The 12779-nt window shown below is 47.2% G+C and overlaps 1 protein-coding gene across 10 annotated transcripts in view; it reads left to right on the plus strand.

The window, feature by feature from the left end:
- LOC127068129 (myocardin-related transcription factor A) overlaps positions 1-12712 on the plus strand; it is a 182446-nt gene extending 169734 nt beyond the window's left edge. For 8 of the 10 annotated variants that reach the window (XM_051004716.1, XM_051004627.1, XM_051004443.1 and 5 more), the window contains 10 exons: positions 1874-1939; positions 3620-3916; positions 4007-4356; positions 4460-4744; positions 5821-5961; positions 6165-6348; positions 6412-6711; positions 6862-7529; positions 7621-8190; positions 8286-12712. In XM_051004716.1, coding sequence (XP_050860673.1) covers positions 1874-1939; positions 3620-3916; positions 4007-4356; positions 4460-4744; positions 5821-5961; positions 6165-6348; positions 6412-6711; positions 6862-7529; positions 7621-8190; positions 8286-8642 — 3218 coding nt within the window. In that variant the 3' untranslated portion in view covers positions 8643-12712. The remainder of the gene's footprint in view (positions 1-1873; positions 1940-3619; positions 3917-4006; positions 4357-4459; positions 4745-5820; positions 5962-6164; positions 6349-6411; positions 6712-6861; positions 7530-7620; positions 8191-8285) is intronic. The other 2 variants (XM_051004180.1, XM_051003907.1) reach the window with 1 other exon arrangement.
- The last annotated feature ends 67 nt before the right edge of the window (positions 12713-12779 follow it).

Below are 12779 nucleotides of genomic sequence, written 5' to 3' on the forward strand. Positions count from 1 at the left end.
ACGCCTTCGTCGAATCGTATAACGTCCCGTCTTTCTCCATTGTCTTGATTTTCTCATTACATTGGGATTTCTTTCGTCGAAAAAAAAACAAAAAGAAAACAAAAAAAAAACAAAAAGAAAGGTAAGAATTCCGAGACAACTTTTGACAATCGAAAGCCGGATAAATCGTGCACGTTTCGCGTGAGAAGCGATCGTCAATGGTATCGTTTCGCGCACATATTGGGAACTATCGTCGTAAAACGACTATAATCTACTCGAGAAAGAAAAAGGGGGTGATTAGTGCAGCGAGTACGATTAAAATCTAAAATCTTAGTTGGTATTCGAGGAGCGCGCTGATTGCTATCTTAAAAGTTAGAAAGTCGTAACTTAAGTTGCCACCAGGTAGGCAGGAGAACCGTGCACGTGCATAGTTGCGCACGTGCGGCTTTGCGCGAGAAGGATCGACGCGGCATTCGGTCCTACGCATTTCTTAGTAGCTCGTGCCGCTCTGGTCGTTAGTATCTGTCTTTTCTGAGCCATGGCGCATCCACTCCCCGTTCCTCCTCCTCCTCCTCTTAACACCGTCGAGTACGTCCAGATATACTTATGCCTCGATGCCTCGTATTTGTCAGCCGTATCAAATATCGCTCCGCTCGCGTGGCGAAACTTATTTCGTGTCTCTTTACGTTCGGCGAATTTTTAATAAGCCCGGCACGTCGGGAGCACGGCGCTAATGAACCCTGAATATTCTATGCGTCGAAGAACCTTCCTCTTCGCGCGATTTCTAGGATCGATAAACCGAATGTCGATTGAAGCGGCTCGTTAAGAGATAAAGTAATCTCTCCGCGTGATCGTAAGAAATCAATCGTGGGACGATCGATCTCGACGAGCGATCTTTAGAGTCTCCTCCCGAGTATTTGTTCTTTCGTGTTTCTTCGGTATTTAACGACGAGACTTTCCAGCGCATTCCTTTCGACGCAAGGACCTACGGACGCGTACGTATGCGCATACATACGGGGGCTAGGCAGGGCTAAGGTCGGTACACAGCGGAGGGAGCAATCAGAGAGATTTTTCTCCTAGTCCCCCCAGCTGCTTCTTCGCAGCGGAGGAAGAGGACGAAGCGAGGCAAAGCGAGCGTTTCGCTTTGGATTTCTGCGCGGTGCTGCTTTGAATTCAGATTGCGCGCGGTCGTTCGCTGCCGCCTCGCCGCATCGCGCCGGTTTTGTTTCTCCTTCCCCCGTTGGAAGCGAAGCAATTTATGCAATCTGGCCCGCGTCGTCCGCGCGTATTTATAACTCTGGGCCCTTTGTGTGTTAATTTGTACCTGGCTTCGCGATCCGCCGGACGAGAGAGAGAGAAGGAGAGGGGGAGGGGGAGGGGAGAGAGAGAAAGAGAGAAGAGCGCGGACTCCCTCTCGACCTTTGATCCTTCCAAGGACCTCGTACGAGTTTCCCGCCGCGACTTCTGATCAGGAAGGAGCGCTCCTTTAATTAAACGGACCAAATACCATTTCCCCTCTTCGACTCCGTGAATCTTTTTATACCACCAGAGCCTTCCTCCTCCTTCGTCCGCGATATTCGCCAAACTCGATTTCTTTCGTTTCTACTTTCTTAACGATGCTACGAGAAAGAAAACAGCGCGGAGAAATCGTTAAGGAGAAGCAACGATCGACTTTGATCTCGCAAGATTTTTTATAGCCTCGTCGGGCGAGGTTGAAGTTTCGCGGCTGTTCGTTCGAGTCGCCGAGGTACCTCTTCTCTCTCGTTGCTTGCTCCTTTCGAACGCGTATTAAAGATAAAACGAGAAAGAGGAACAATATCTAACGTATTGCGTAACAGGTATCGCAAAATCGTATCGCTCTTGATCCATTCTCTTGGTGCTTTTTTTGTTGCAGCGTTGAAGGTGAAGCTCATGCTGAGGCGGCCGATAAATCAACTGGTTGCCCAGGGCATTATGCCGTGTAAGTATGATTTTCTCGAACCTTTAGAGTTCATAAAATCCCAAGGTGTTCGTAACGTAAAGCAAGATGTGCAATTTGCCTCGAACTCGCAATCACCGAACCGACCGACGATGCCGTTCCCGCGAACCCGCGGCGAATTCCTTCCTCCCCTAGTTTTTACTCGGCTTAAGTGAACTATTACTTTTTTCATCGGCAGCATCGATTAATCCATTTACGAGTCGATAACCACGCGATTATCCGTGATCGTCCTAATAGCGTGAAACGAGATAACGGGGCCGCGCACGTACGAGTCTAAAGTATCCTAAATTGTCGCACGATCTTTTAATTGCCACGAACGATTACGGCCCGTATTTCTTTCGTCGTCTTTATTCGGTAAAAATCGATAAAGGTCAAGGAAAGAGAGATAAAAAATACAAAGAGGCTAAAGAATTTTCTCTCGAAAACATCGCGCCGTCTAGTCGAACGAATAGATTTACGAGGTGGGTCGAACGTTTATATCGTAGCGCCGGTACGCGCACGGAGAGGATCCGGTAATTATTCGGGTCGCAACCTGAAATATCGGTCTTGTTACCGACCAAGGCGGTACGCGTTTATGGCACTTGCCGCGGCCGATGGAAATACACCCTCGGATGCGTTACGTCGCGTTACGAGGGCGTATCCTCCCAAGCTCGCAACCCTCGGCGTTCATTCATTTCATTCGCAAGACTTCGGAAGAGACTTTAAGGCGCCATATACCTACTCTTCCGGCGCGGCGCCACGAAATAATTTTGCGCTACGTTCGCGGAAATACGGCCCTTTTAACGAGCCGAGCGAGCTAAAGAGCTGCATTTTTTGTTCGCAACGCAGACCCGACCCGACCCGACCCGGCCCGGCCCGGCTCGAACACGTTCCCGCGAGACTTTACGAAGAACGAATTCAAAAATATCCTTTTACCGCGTCGTATACGCCGAACGGATAACCCATAGGAATCCGGTGATAAAGAACGCGACCGACGAAATAAAAAATTACTCCTGGTGACGGCGAAGACGTTCGCGAACGTCATTCGCCTGCCTTCTTTTCGACGCATCGATCGTTAAGCGCGGTCGGCGCGTGTTCCTCCCTTTTTACTCGTCGAATTAAAGCCGTCCGACGTTCGTTATATTCGGCCAGTTTGTCCTGACATTTTTATTTCGCGAGTTTCGCCGCGCGAGACGAGAGATTCGTAAATATCGATTCAGCCGGTGTCGCCGACTCGCGATCGAAAAACGACAATCTTTTAAAAATAGCGAGCGCAATTAGAATTTTTCTCGCTCATCGCGCGAAAGCGACTAACGAGACGAGAAACGATGCTCGCCGCATGGCACGGCTGTAGGCGCGCGGTGAGACCAACGGAAGGAACACACATTTCCATTACCACATCGCGCGACTTCGTAGGTGGTACAGTCTCCTTTATTCCTCGTAATGAAGTGGCTGCATCTGCATCGACCGTACGGAAATAGTATTAAGCGCGAGTTCGCGCCTACAGAAACGCGTTTCGGGGATCATTTATCCGGCGACTTAATGGCGGGAAGGAATGCGAGAGGACGTCGTTCGACGTTGACACCAAAATGGCACCGCGTTTAAGCGCCCGTCGTCTCACCGAAAATTCATGCGTCTCCCGATCTCGAACGTACCTCGAAGTTTCATTATCCTTTCGTGCAGCGCTGAAAACTCCGCCGGCGTTTCACGAGCAGCGGAAGCAACTCGAGCGAGCGAAAACCGGCGATCTGTTGAAGGCAAAGATCCAACAGAGACCCGGTAGGGAAGAGCTCGTGAGACAGCATATACTCGAGGATGTGGGTCACGTGGATCCGAGCCTAGCCGAGAGGCAACGGATGCTGAAGAAGGCCAGACTCGCCGATCAATTGAACGATCAGCTCAGTCATCGGCCCGGTCCGCTCGAACTTATTCAAAAGAACATACTCCATACGGAGGAGCCCATCGAGAGGGCGGTGAAGGGTAAGTACGAGAGATCTTTTTATCCATTTTCGAGCGATTCTCGGTCCCTTGGAAACGTTAAGACGAAGGACGTCGTCGATTCTCTTGCAGAGGGACACATTCCCTTCAAGGCGACGTGCGAGGGACAGGTGACGAAACCTCAGCATCCGGATCACTACATAACGTTCGAGGATGACTCCCAAAGTTCGGAAGGTGCTCCGTCGCCGCAGTTGGAGTCGCGTTCGGACGTTCTCGAGACGGCAGCGGCCTCCGCGGGAATCGTCACGGTCTCCCTCAGCATCCCCACGACCGGCGGCGCGGTCGTCGTCTCGTCGACGTCGCCCGTTTTCCAGCAAGCGTCCGGAACGGAACCGACGATACAGACCTTCGCCGAGCTATGCAACACGGTCGTTGGCTCGCAACACCAGGCGCAACAGGCTCAACAACACCCGTCCGCTCAGGTAAAAGGAAATTTCTCGCGGAGCTTTCAAAGGATCGCGAAAGAGTATTTCACGTTTGTTCTATGTATATACGTACATATGTACATGTATATCTCTACGGCAGGCGAATCAAACGAACGGGGCATCGGGCACGCTGCTCCCACTGGCGCCGGCGTCGAGTCCCATGTCCTTGGGATCGACGACCTCGAGCCTCAGTCCCCTGTCGAATATCTCGATAGCCTCGCCACCGGCTCCACCGCCGGCAGCCATCACTCCTAGACCACAGCCAAGTCCGATCGCGTCCTCGGCGTGTCAGAGAAACGATGCGCCGGGCAAGGACAAGAACAGGAAAAAGTCCAAGACCAAGAGCCAGCCTAAGACGCGTACGATCAAGTTTCACGAGTACAAAGTGAGTAATAAAGCTCCGCTCTTATCGACCCCTCCTACCGATTCGAATTTAAGCGAATTGCAATCGTATCCGGAGTAACGAGCGACGAACGGTAAACCAGCGCGTCGCGCTTTTTTATCGACGAGCTCGTCGTTTGGAACAGATTACCTTTCCAACAACCCGTCTTTCTCTCCCATCTTCCTCTCTCGTCTCGTCTCGTTTGTATTTAAATATACTTACGCGTATCGCGTGTAGGTATACGCGCTCGTACGAATGGCCGCGAAGCGTGTGCTTTATAGCCGAAAGTAATATACTTGCTACATAACGCGCGTACGGAGGAGACGCGCGCGATAATTACCGAGTATCCCAAAAAGATCGTTGCGTGCTACTACAAACTAGTTTTCGGCTAACGGGGAATCGCGTTTCGACGTGGCAACGAGCGAGATGAAAAGAGGCAAGAAAAAAAGGCAGACGGCGAACGCGAGGAGGAGAGGAACGGAGAAGAGAGGAGGCATGCTGGAAGAGAGTCGTGGCAAAAACGAGTACGGACGCAACCGTGAATCTCTCGGCTCCCGTGGCCAGGCGAAACGGGGGGGGGGAGGAGGAGGAGGAGGAGGAGACGACGACCGGAGAGAGGGAGATCGTATCGGGTGATTAACTCTCGCGATCTCTCGAGGGGCCCCGGGCCCACCTCGTTATCTCTGAGTAATTCGAGCGCTAATTGCACCTATGAGCGAGAGAGGCCTCGCGTCGATAGGTGCCGCGAGGGCCCGCTCTTATTCGGCGTTCCCTCTCCCGCTCTCTTTCCTTCGTGAAAGCGCGTCCCTGTCGAGAATGATACGGCCGTGCAAATGAGAGCGCGGAGAGAGAACGTTCGCGGTGTATCATTTATCATTCGTAAACGGTGCGTGCCCACCTCACCGGCGTCTTCCTTTCCTAACGCGCTCGAGACCGATTCTACCCTATCGCGTTCGACTTTGAGCAAGTCCGCTACTGTTCCAAGCGCGTTCTCGGTCGATCGCCTGTCTAGGAAAAATGTAACAACGATTAACAACGATTAACCACGACTAATGAGCGATGCGATAATTGTGTGGCAGGGTCCGCCAAACGCACAAAAGACGTCGGTTTCGTCTACGCCCCCCGGTCTCGGCTCGGCGCCACCCGGCGAGACGAGCTACGAGCTGCTCCTGCAGCAACAACAGCTATTCCTTCAGTGGCAGCTCGAATGGCAGCACAAGGTACACACATACCGAACCGATACTACACGCGATAATGGTGTCCTTTACTGACATGCATGAGCTCGAACGCTTACTTACACGTCACACTTACGCTTTCTCTCTACGAACGTCCGAGTTACGTTCTCATCGAGAAACGAACGGGCGAATCGATCGGAAGGCGAAAACCGACGTATGGAATGTGATATTTTTTTCGTTTCCCGTAGTATCCTCAGATTATATTGCCAGCCGCGCAAAAGCCGCTGTCTCTTACCAGCAGCGGTGCCAGCGATGCCGGAAGCGTTAGCGGGAGCAGCGCGAACGCTCCGAGTCCCGCGCCCTCGAATTCCTCGAACAATCCGTCCGAGCAACCACCGCTCAGGCCCTTGGGCAAGTTGGAAGATATGAAAGGTAAGTACTCGAGAAGTACTCTTCTTCGACCTTTTCCATCTCAACGTCGCCGTTTCTCTTCAGTGAGCGATCTCAAAGTCGAGTTGAAACGACGCAATCTGCCGGTGTCGGGTTCGAAGCCCCAGTTGATCGAGCGGCTAAAGCCGTTCACGGAATCCTCCAGCGGGAACTCGACTTCGAGCTCTAACGGACCTCACGTCACGCACATGGGCCATATACTGATGGACACGCCCGGTCCTATGACGTCCGACGAATCTAGTTCGCAAGCGAAGAGCCCTAGCTCGATCGTCAAGGACGAACCAAATAGCCCGCGGACGGATTCGCCTCACGGCAGCGAGCACGACGATCCGTCGAGCCCACCAGGTACGTCTACGTTATTACCTCGTATCGCTGTTATTACCTCGTCCAAACGGCAGAACAAAAATTTATTTTCTTCGCGCGTTTCAGCGCGACTTTCGAGCGACGTCGCTACGGCTTCGAAAGACGACACACGTGGGTGTTTTTACGATCCAGTTCGTGTTTCAGGAGACGATATCATCAAAGAGCAAAGAAAACGGATAGAAGAGTTGCAGCGGGAGTTGTATAAATCCCAACAACAACTTCAACAAATTCGACAAACTCAGCCCGCGACTGTCCGCGCCGAGAAACTGGTGTTGCAGCAGCATATACAAAGCAAGATGCAACAGCAGCAATTAGCTTTACATCTGCAACAGTTGCAACACTTGCAGCAGCAGCAGCAGCAGCAGCAGCAGCAACAGCAGCAGCAGCAACAGCAACAACAGCAACAACAACAGCAGAATCATCAACAGTCCCAGCAGCAAATGCAGCAACAGCACGCGACGTTCCAGCATCTCAATGCGAAAGCCAGTTTGGCTGCTTTTCTACAGACCCAGCCGAACAACGCGACTGCCATTCTGGATTCCGCAGCGCTCACGGCGATTAACAATAAGAAAAATCAAGCTAAGAATAGTACCACCGTTCAAATACCTACCGCGATAGTTTTGAACCTAGCCAAACCGGCCAAACTGAACGGATCGTTGCTCGGTGCTCTAGTCGCGCAAGCCCAAGCTCAACAACAACAACAACAACAACAGCAGCAGCAGCAGCAACAGCAAGCGAGCAGCACGGAGGATGGTAAACCACCGCCGCCTCAATACGACGAGGCAGCCAAATTATTGAAGGTCGGTATAATTTCGAATAACTCGCACTTAAATTTCTTTTTTCGTTTTACCATCTCTTTTTACCTTCGTCTAAAATTGTTCGTACGTTCAGGTCAAGATAGAACCGGTTCAAAAGAGTCATATTAAGAGTCAAGTCGTCGACGACGTGTTGGAAATTCTTATTAAAAACGGAGAACTTCCACCGAGCGCGGCTCAGGATCCGGCTACGCCTACCACTCCGAATCGTCAGCTCCAACAGAATTTGGTGTTTACCGCGCCAGCGGACAGTCCGACTCAATCTTTAGTATTCGCGGCCGCTAGTCCTATCAGTCCGATCAGCCCGATGGCCATGGAGGTCTCTCAAAGCGGTTGTCCTAGTCCGTCGACGTCGACATCGGCATCGACATCGGTATCGGCGTCTGCCTCGGCTGCGGCATCGGCATCGGCACCGCCACCGCCTCCACCGTTACCATTGGCAACCTTTTCCATTCAATTACCTACTTCGTTACAGCAATTGCAACAACAAGAAGACATCTCTTCCTTCGGAACGCACCTGTTGAATTCGGATAACGATTTGGACGCAGCTATGCTACTGAGTCCTCAATCGGTGCAGGAGGCCTCGCCGGATCCGCAACCACCGCAAGAGGTCACATCATCGGACAACGCAAACTTGGATCTTAAAGTAGGTCGCGTCCTAAGTAATTCAATCGATCGATACTTCGAAGCTATCTAAACTAAAACGATAACTAACTAAACTAAATCGATATTGCTTGATAGGAATTGGGACTGGATCTGGAGACATTGGGTACGATGGACTTTGGTCAACTCGACTGTGGCCTAGGAGTTAAAATGGAATCTTCCAGCGAACTTATGGATATAGCGGACATGCCGATGGACATGGACGATCCCGACTGGTTGGATTCCTTGATGCCTCAGTCGCCGCCCTCTTCTACGCCCATGTCGATTCAACAATCGGTTCCACACGTTACATCCTTATCCTCGGCAACGGATATTTACGATCCGCTGCTGGCAAGTAGTCAAGATCCCTTCGATCTCTTTAACATGGAAGATTCGGACTTTAAGATGTCCTCCGAACTCTCTCTAACGTGGGACAAGGTAGACTTTGCGACCTAGCCGAGATTCATTCTCGAAACTCAACTTTGTGTACTTAAACGTTAACGAACAAGAAGCACGGACTACTAATCTTGGCACCACGTACATCGCGTCTGGACACGAGTGTAATGCGCATATATATATACATGCATATATATATACACACATATATATATATACATACACATATATATATATATATACACACACATATATACATATATATACTTGTCGTGCAAAAATTGTACCGAGTGTAGGTGTCATCACGATATTCGTTTCGAACGAATCGTGGCCGAACAACGAGCCTGACTTTGTCGATAAGCTCGAATGCTTCGCGCCGAAGAACTTGTATCTGATCGTAACGAAAAGTGAACGATTCCAAGTGAATTGCTCCTGAATCGAAAGTCGAGAGAAGCATATCTTAGGTGGACGATCGAGGGTGAAGAGGATCTTTTCTTATAGCATGTGCACTCCTCCTCGGTCTTCCTTCGTCGCTAAAAAGAAACTTACAGAAAAAACAAAAAAAAAAGAAAATACAAAAAAAATATGTCAACGCACATAATCGTTGTGCTTTCAGACGATATCACGAGTCCTATCGCGATAAAGATAACTGGAATGAACCTCCTTACCCAGTTGGTTTCTCTATCTAACCGGACGCGGTATTTCACGATTTCAAAACGATATCGGCTCTAGATACGAGCGGAAGCAAAGACAACGAGACGAATGTTTTCAAAATTCTCCAAAGAGTCTTCTTACGACGTTTTTAGATATGTAGTTCGTACTCTATCCAGTCTACGGTCGTGTGTTGCTTGAGTTTTAATAATCGCAAATTAGCGTGTGTGCAAAAAAAAATGCAGAAGAAACGGGAAGTACTACCTATACGTCCTTCTCGTTTGTACTCTTTCCCTATCCTTCTCCCTCAAAAAAAAAACTGTAATCAATCGTAACAAAACTGCATAATTACAACATTTACGAGAATTTAATATAATTAAATGAATAATTGTAAAGGTATACATACGTTAGATAGATACTTATATATGTAAATTATAATACCTTATAGATATATATACATATATACATATATATATGTGTATATATATATATATAACACGCGCGCCTCTGTCCGAGAGTCGAACGTGTTTTTCGAGACGCTCGAATCGATCGACTTTTGGCAGCGCAGTTGCGATATTTTCTAAGCCAGAGCATGTGATGTTAGAAGGTACACATACTTTAATCTATAATATTATATGTGGAAAGTACGAATTGCTTTGTAGTAGCAACGGGCATGGTCTCGTTACCGAGGTCGCGGCTTGGCGCGATTCCTTCAGCTTTCTTTCCCAGATGATGTTTTCTCTCGCTTTTTCTTTTTCTTTTTCACTTTTTTTCTCTTTGATTTGTTGTTGTTTTATGACATTCCATGTTTCTAAACTCATGACAAACTAGAATGAGATTTCGAACCCAAAGCTGCCGGCCTCTCGTACCAGCTCGAGTCTTGGGCTCGTTCTGGGAACTTCGGTTGGCTCAGGAAAATCAATGGTGTTTTCATAAAAATCAAAAACGTCTTTATGGAAATAGGATAAGGTCCGAGAATAGGTGCAGCGGGTTGTTCAGCCAGAGGTTCATTAGTCGCATCGATGATGTTTTCTGATTCCAAATACATACCGTATGATCTCTGCTTGTGCTATTAATCTCGTTTACTATCTCATTCAATTTCTTAATCCCGCTTTGCTTTCTCGCGTCGTTTCAATTTATCACAATAGTTATGGAAATTAGATGCATCTCCTCATTGTATAAAAATAATAAACAATTATTATTCCAATCACGAGTCCTAAGAGTATCCTCTTTACGAGAGGGTAAAGTAAATTGCTTGCAGTTTATGATTCTATCATTTCGACGAGGACAATCAAGACCGCATTCCAAGCACTTAGATTTAGAGAGTCCGACATCTTTCTTGCTTATCACGATAGGAGGTACTTGATAAGACCATATAGCGTACGTCAAATAGAAAATAATCTTTGGCTGACATTATACGTAGTTTCGTCGATAGTAACGTCGTTGTCGATGCAGTTATTTTCACGATATACAAACAAGTTAGGTCATTTTTTTACCGAATACATCGAATAACTCTCAATTGTTTTTGCTCAAGCGTACTGCTACCGGCCTCGCCGAGACAAGTGTAGCTTCCTGGCGACGACGTAAAGATACAACGGGATCGCGCCGCTCGCCTCGGTAATGCGGAGAGGAAAATGAGGATGCTGAGAGGAAGAGAGAGAAAGAGAGAACGAGAGTGAGAGAGAGAGCGCGCGTGGGTGCTATGCATGTGTATGGATTTTTGCAGAAGAAAAATATGTAATACGAGAAAAACGCGTGGATGAGTCGATACGCGTGAGTGTGTACGTTGGGAAAAGAATGTGCGAATCTTATCAAAGTATAATAAATCAACGGTGCTAATAGTTATTGGAAACCCCAAATTTTACATCGATCGGATAATAAATCGGAAATCACTGTTTTAAATCTTTCTTTCCTTATACTCTCGATTCGAGAAATTATCTATGTCTATACATATACATGATGTATACGTATATACGTATACATAAATATACGCTGAAAATGAGCGAGAGAAGGGAAAGAAAGAGTAATGGTCCATACGCAAATTCGAAAGAAAAGGAAGAGCGAATGACGAAAAGTATTTGCTAAGAAAAATGCGTCTTGGCGTAACGTCGTTGGCACTGATATTTACCATCGTGTAACGGAGAGCAGCTAAAGTGCAACATTCCAATGATTCGCTCCAATCAGAGATCCTCGAACCATCGCCATGTTCCGTGTTATCTGCGTTGATATGAAAAAAAAAAAAGAAAAAATGAAAGAAAAAAGTCCAAAAGAAAAGAAAGAAGAATAAAAGTGCATAGAAGCTTTCTTATCATTTTCTTTTCGAATCGCGCGAACTTGAGATCGATGAAACGGTGATTAAGCCGTTAAAGTATAACATAATCAATGCATTTAACGAATAATCGTCAAACTGATTTCATTCGGTTAATCTTTCTATTCGTTCGTAGCGGACGTTACCGACAACAACGGCATAGAAGAAGTTTACATTTCTTTGCATTTAAATTTACCGCACGATCGAATTCTTCTTTTCTTGCGAGGAAAACGGAACATGGTATTGGCGAATAGCGTAAAGTTGAATGTGCCAAATTTCCCTTGCCATCGCGTATATATGTATTTACTTACGTGTAACGATCATTGCAATCGTCATAATCATCTCGTCACTACCGTCGCGTAACATCATCGTTCGTTACTTCGACGGATCTATCCGAACGAGCGAGAACGATTCTTTTCGTATCGACATGGAAAGTAAAGCGAAGAAGCAACGAACGACGATCTCGATAAATACGCGCCGAGCATTGCTTTCTTTTTTCCCTTTCTCGATGCGTCGATGCTAATTCTGTATAAATAATTAATTCATTTCAATTTCGAATCGTTAATCATGAATCTATCCGATGATTGATTGATTTTGTCAGGCTGTGCGAATCTGGTAGTCCGCATTAAAGCGTACGTGAATCTCTTTGTAATTACGTGTCGTATGTAAGACAAAAGAGAGAATAAAGTGTGAGCGAAAAAATATAAATGTATGAACGATCGTGTACAGAAATTTGCTTGGTTAGAGATAAGTAAAATGAGAGATTGCGCGAGCGAGAACGTGATGCGATACGCACGCGCGCGTGCACGACGCGCGTGCGTGCGTGCGTGTGTGTGTGTATAGGTGGGTGTGTATGCAACAGAGAGAGAGAGAAAGCAAGGTAAAAAGAGAAAGACCGAAAGAGAGATCGAACGAGTAAACGAGAGGATGCTGCATGAATGATGAATCTTGCTATCGCATTGAAAACGGAATACAATCGAGCGAAAACATATTTTCTATGCGCATACGAAAGAAAGATACGGATTTTGTTATGTATCTTTGAATTTATTACAATAACGTACTTTTAAGTAACCGATCACGTAATTATTGCTAGAGAGAGTGTTATTTATTTTTATTTGTTGCAAATTTGTCGATTGCCTTCCATTTGAGTAAATAAATAAATATAAAATTAGTCGATGAACGATTTTTTTCTTTCCACTTAAAAAATCTTAACCTCTCGACGAAATACCACGTAGAAG

This window comes from Vespula vulgaris, chromosome 1 (genome assembly GCF_905475345.1).
Source record: "Vespula vulgaris chromosome 1, iyVesVulg1.1, whole genome shotgun sequence".
Lineage (NCBI taxonomy): Eukaryota > Metazoa > Arthropoda > Insecta > Hymenoptera > Vespidae > Vespula > Vespula vulgaris.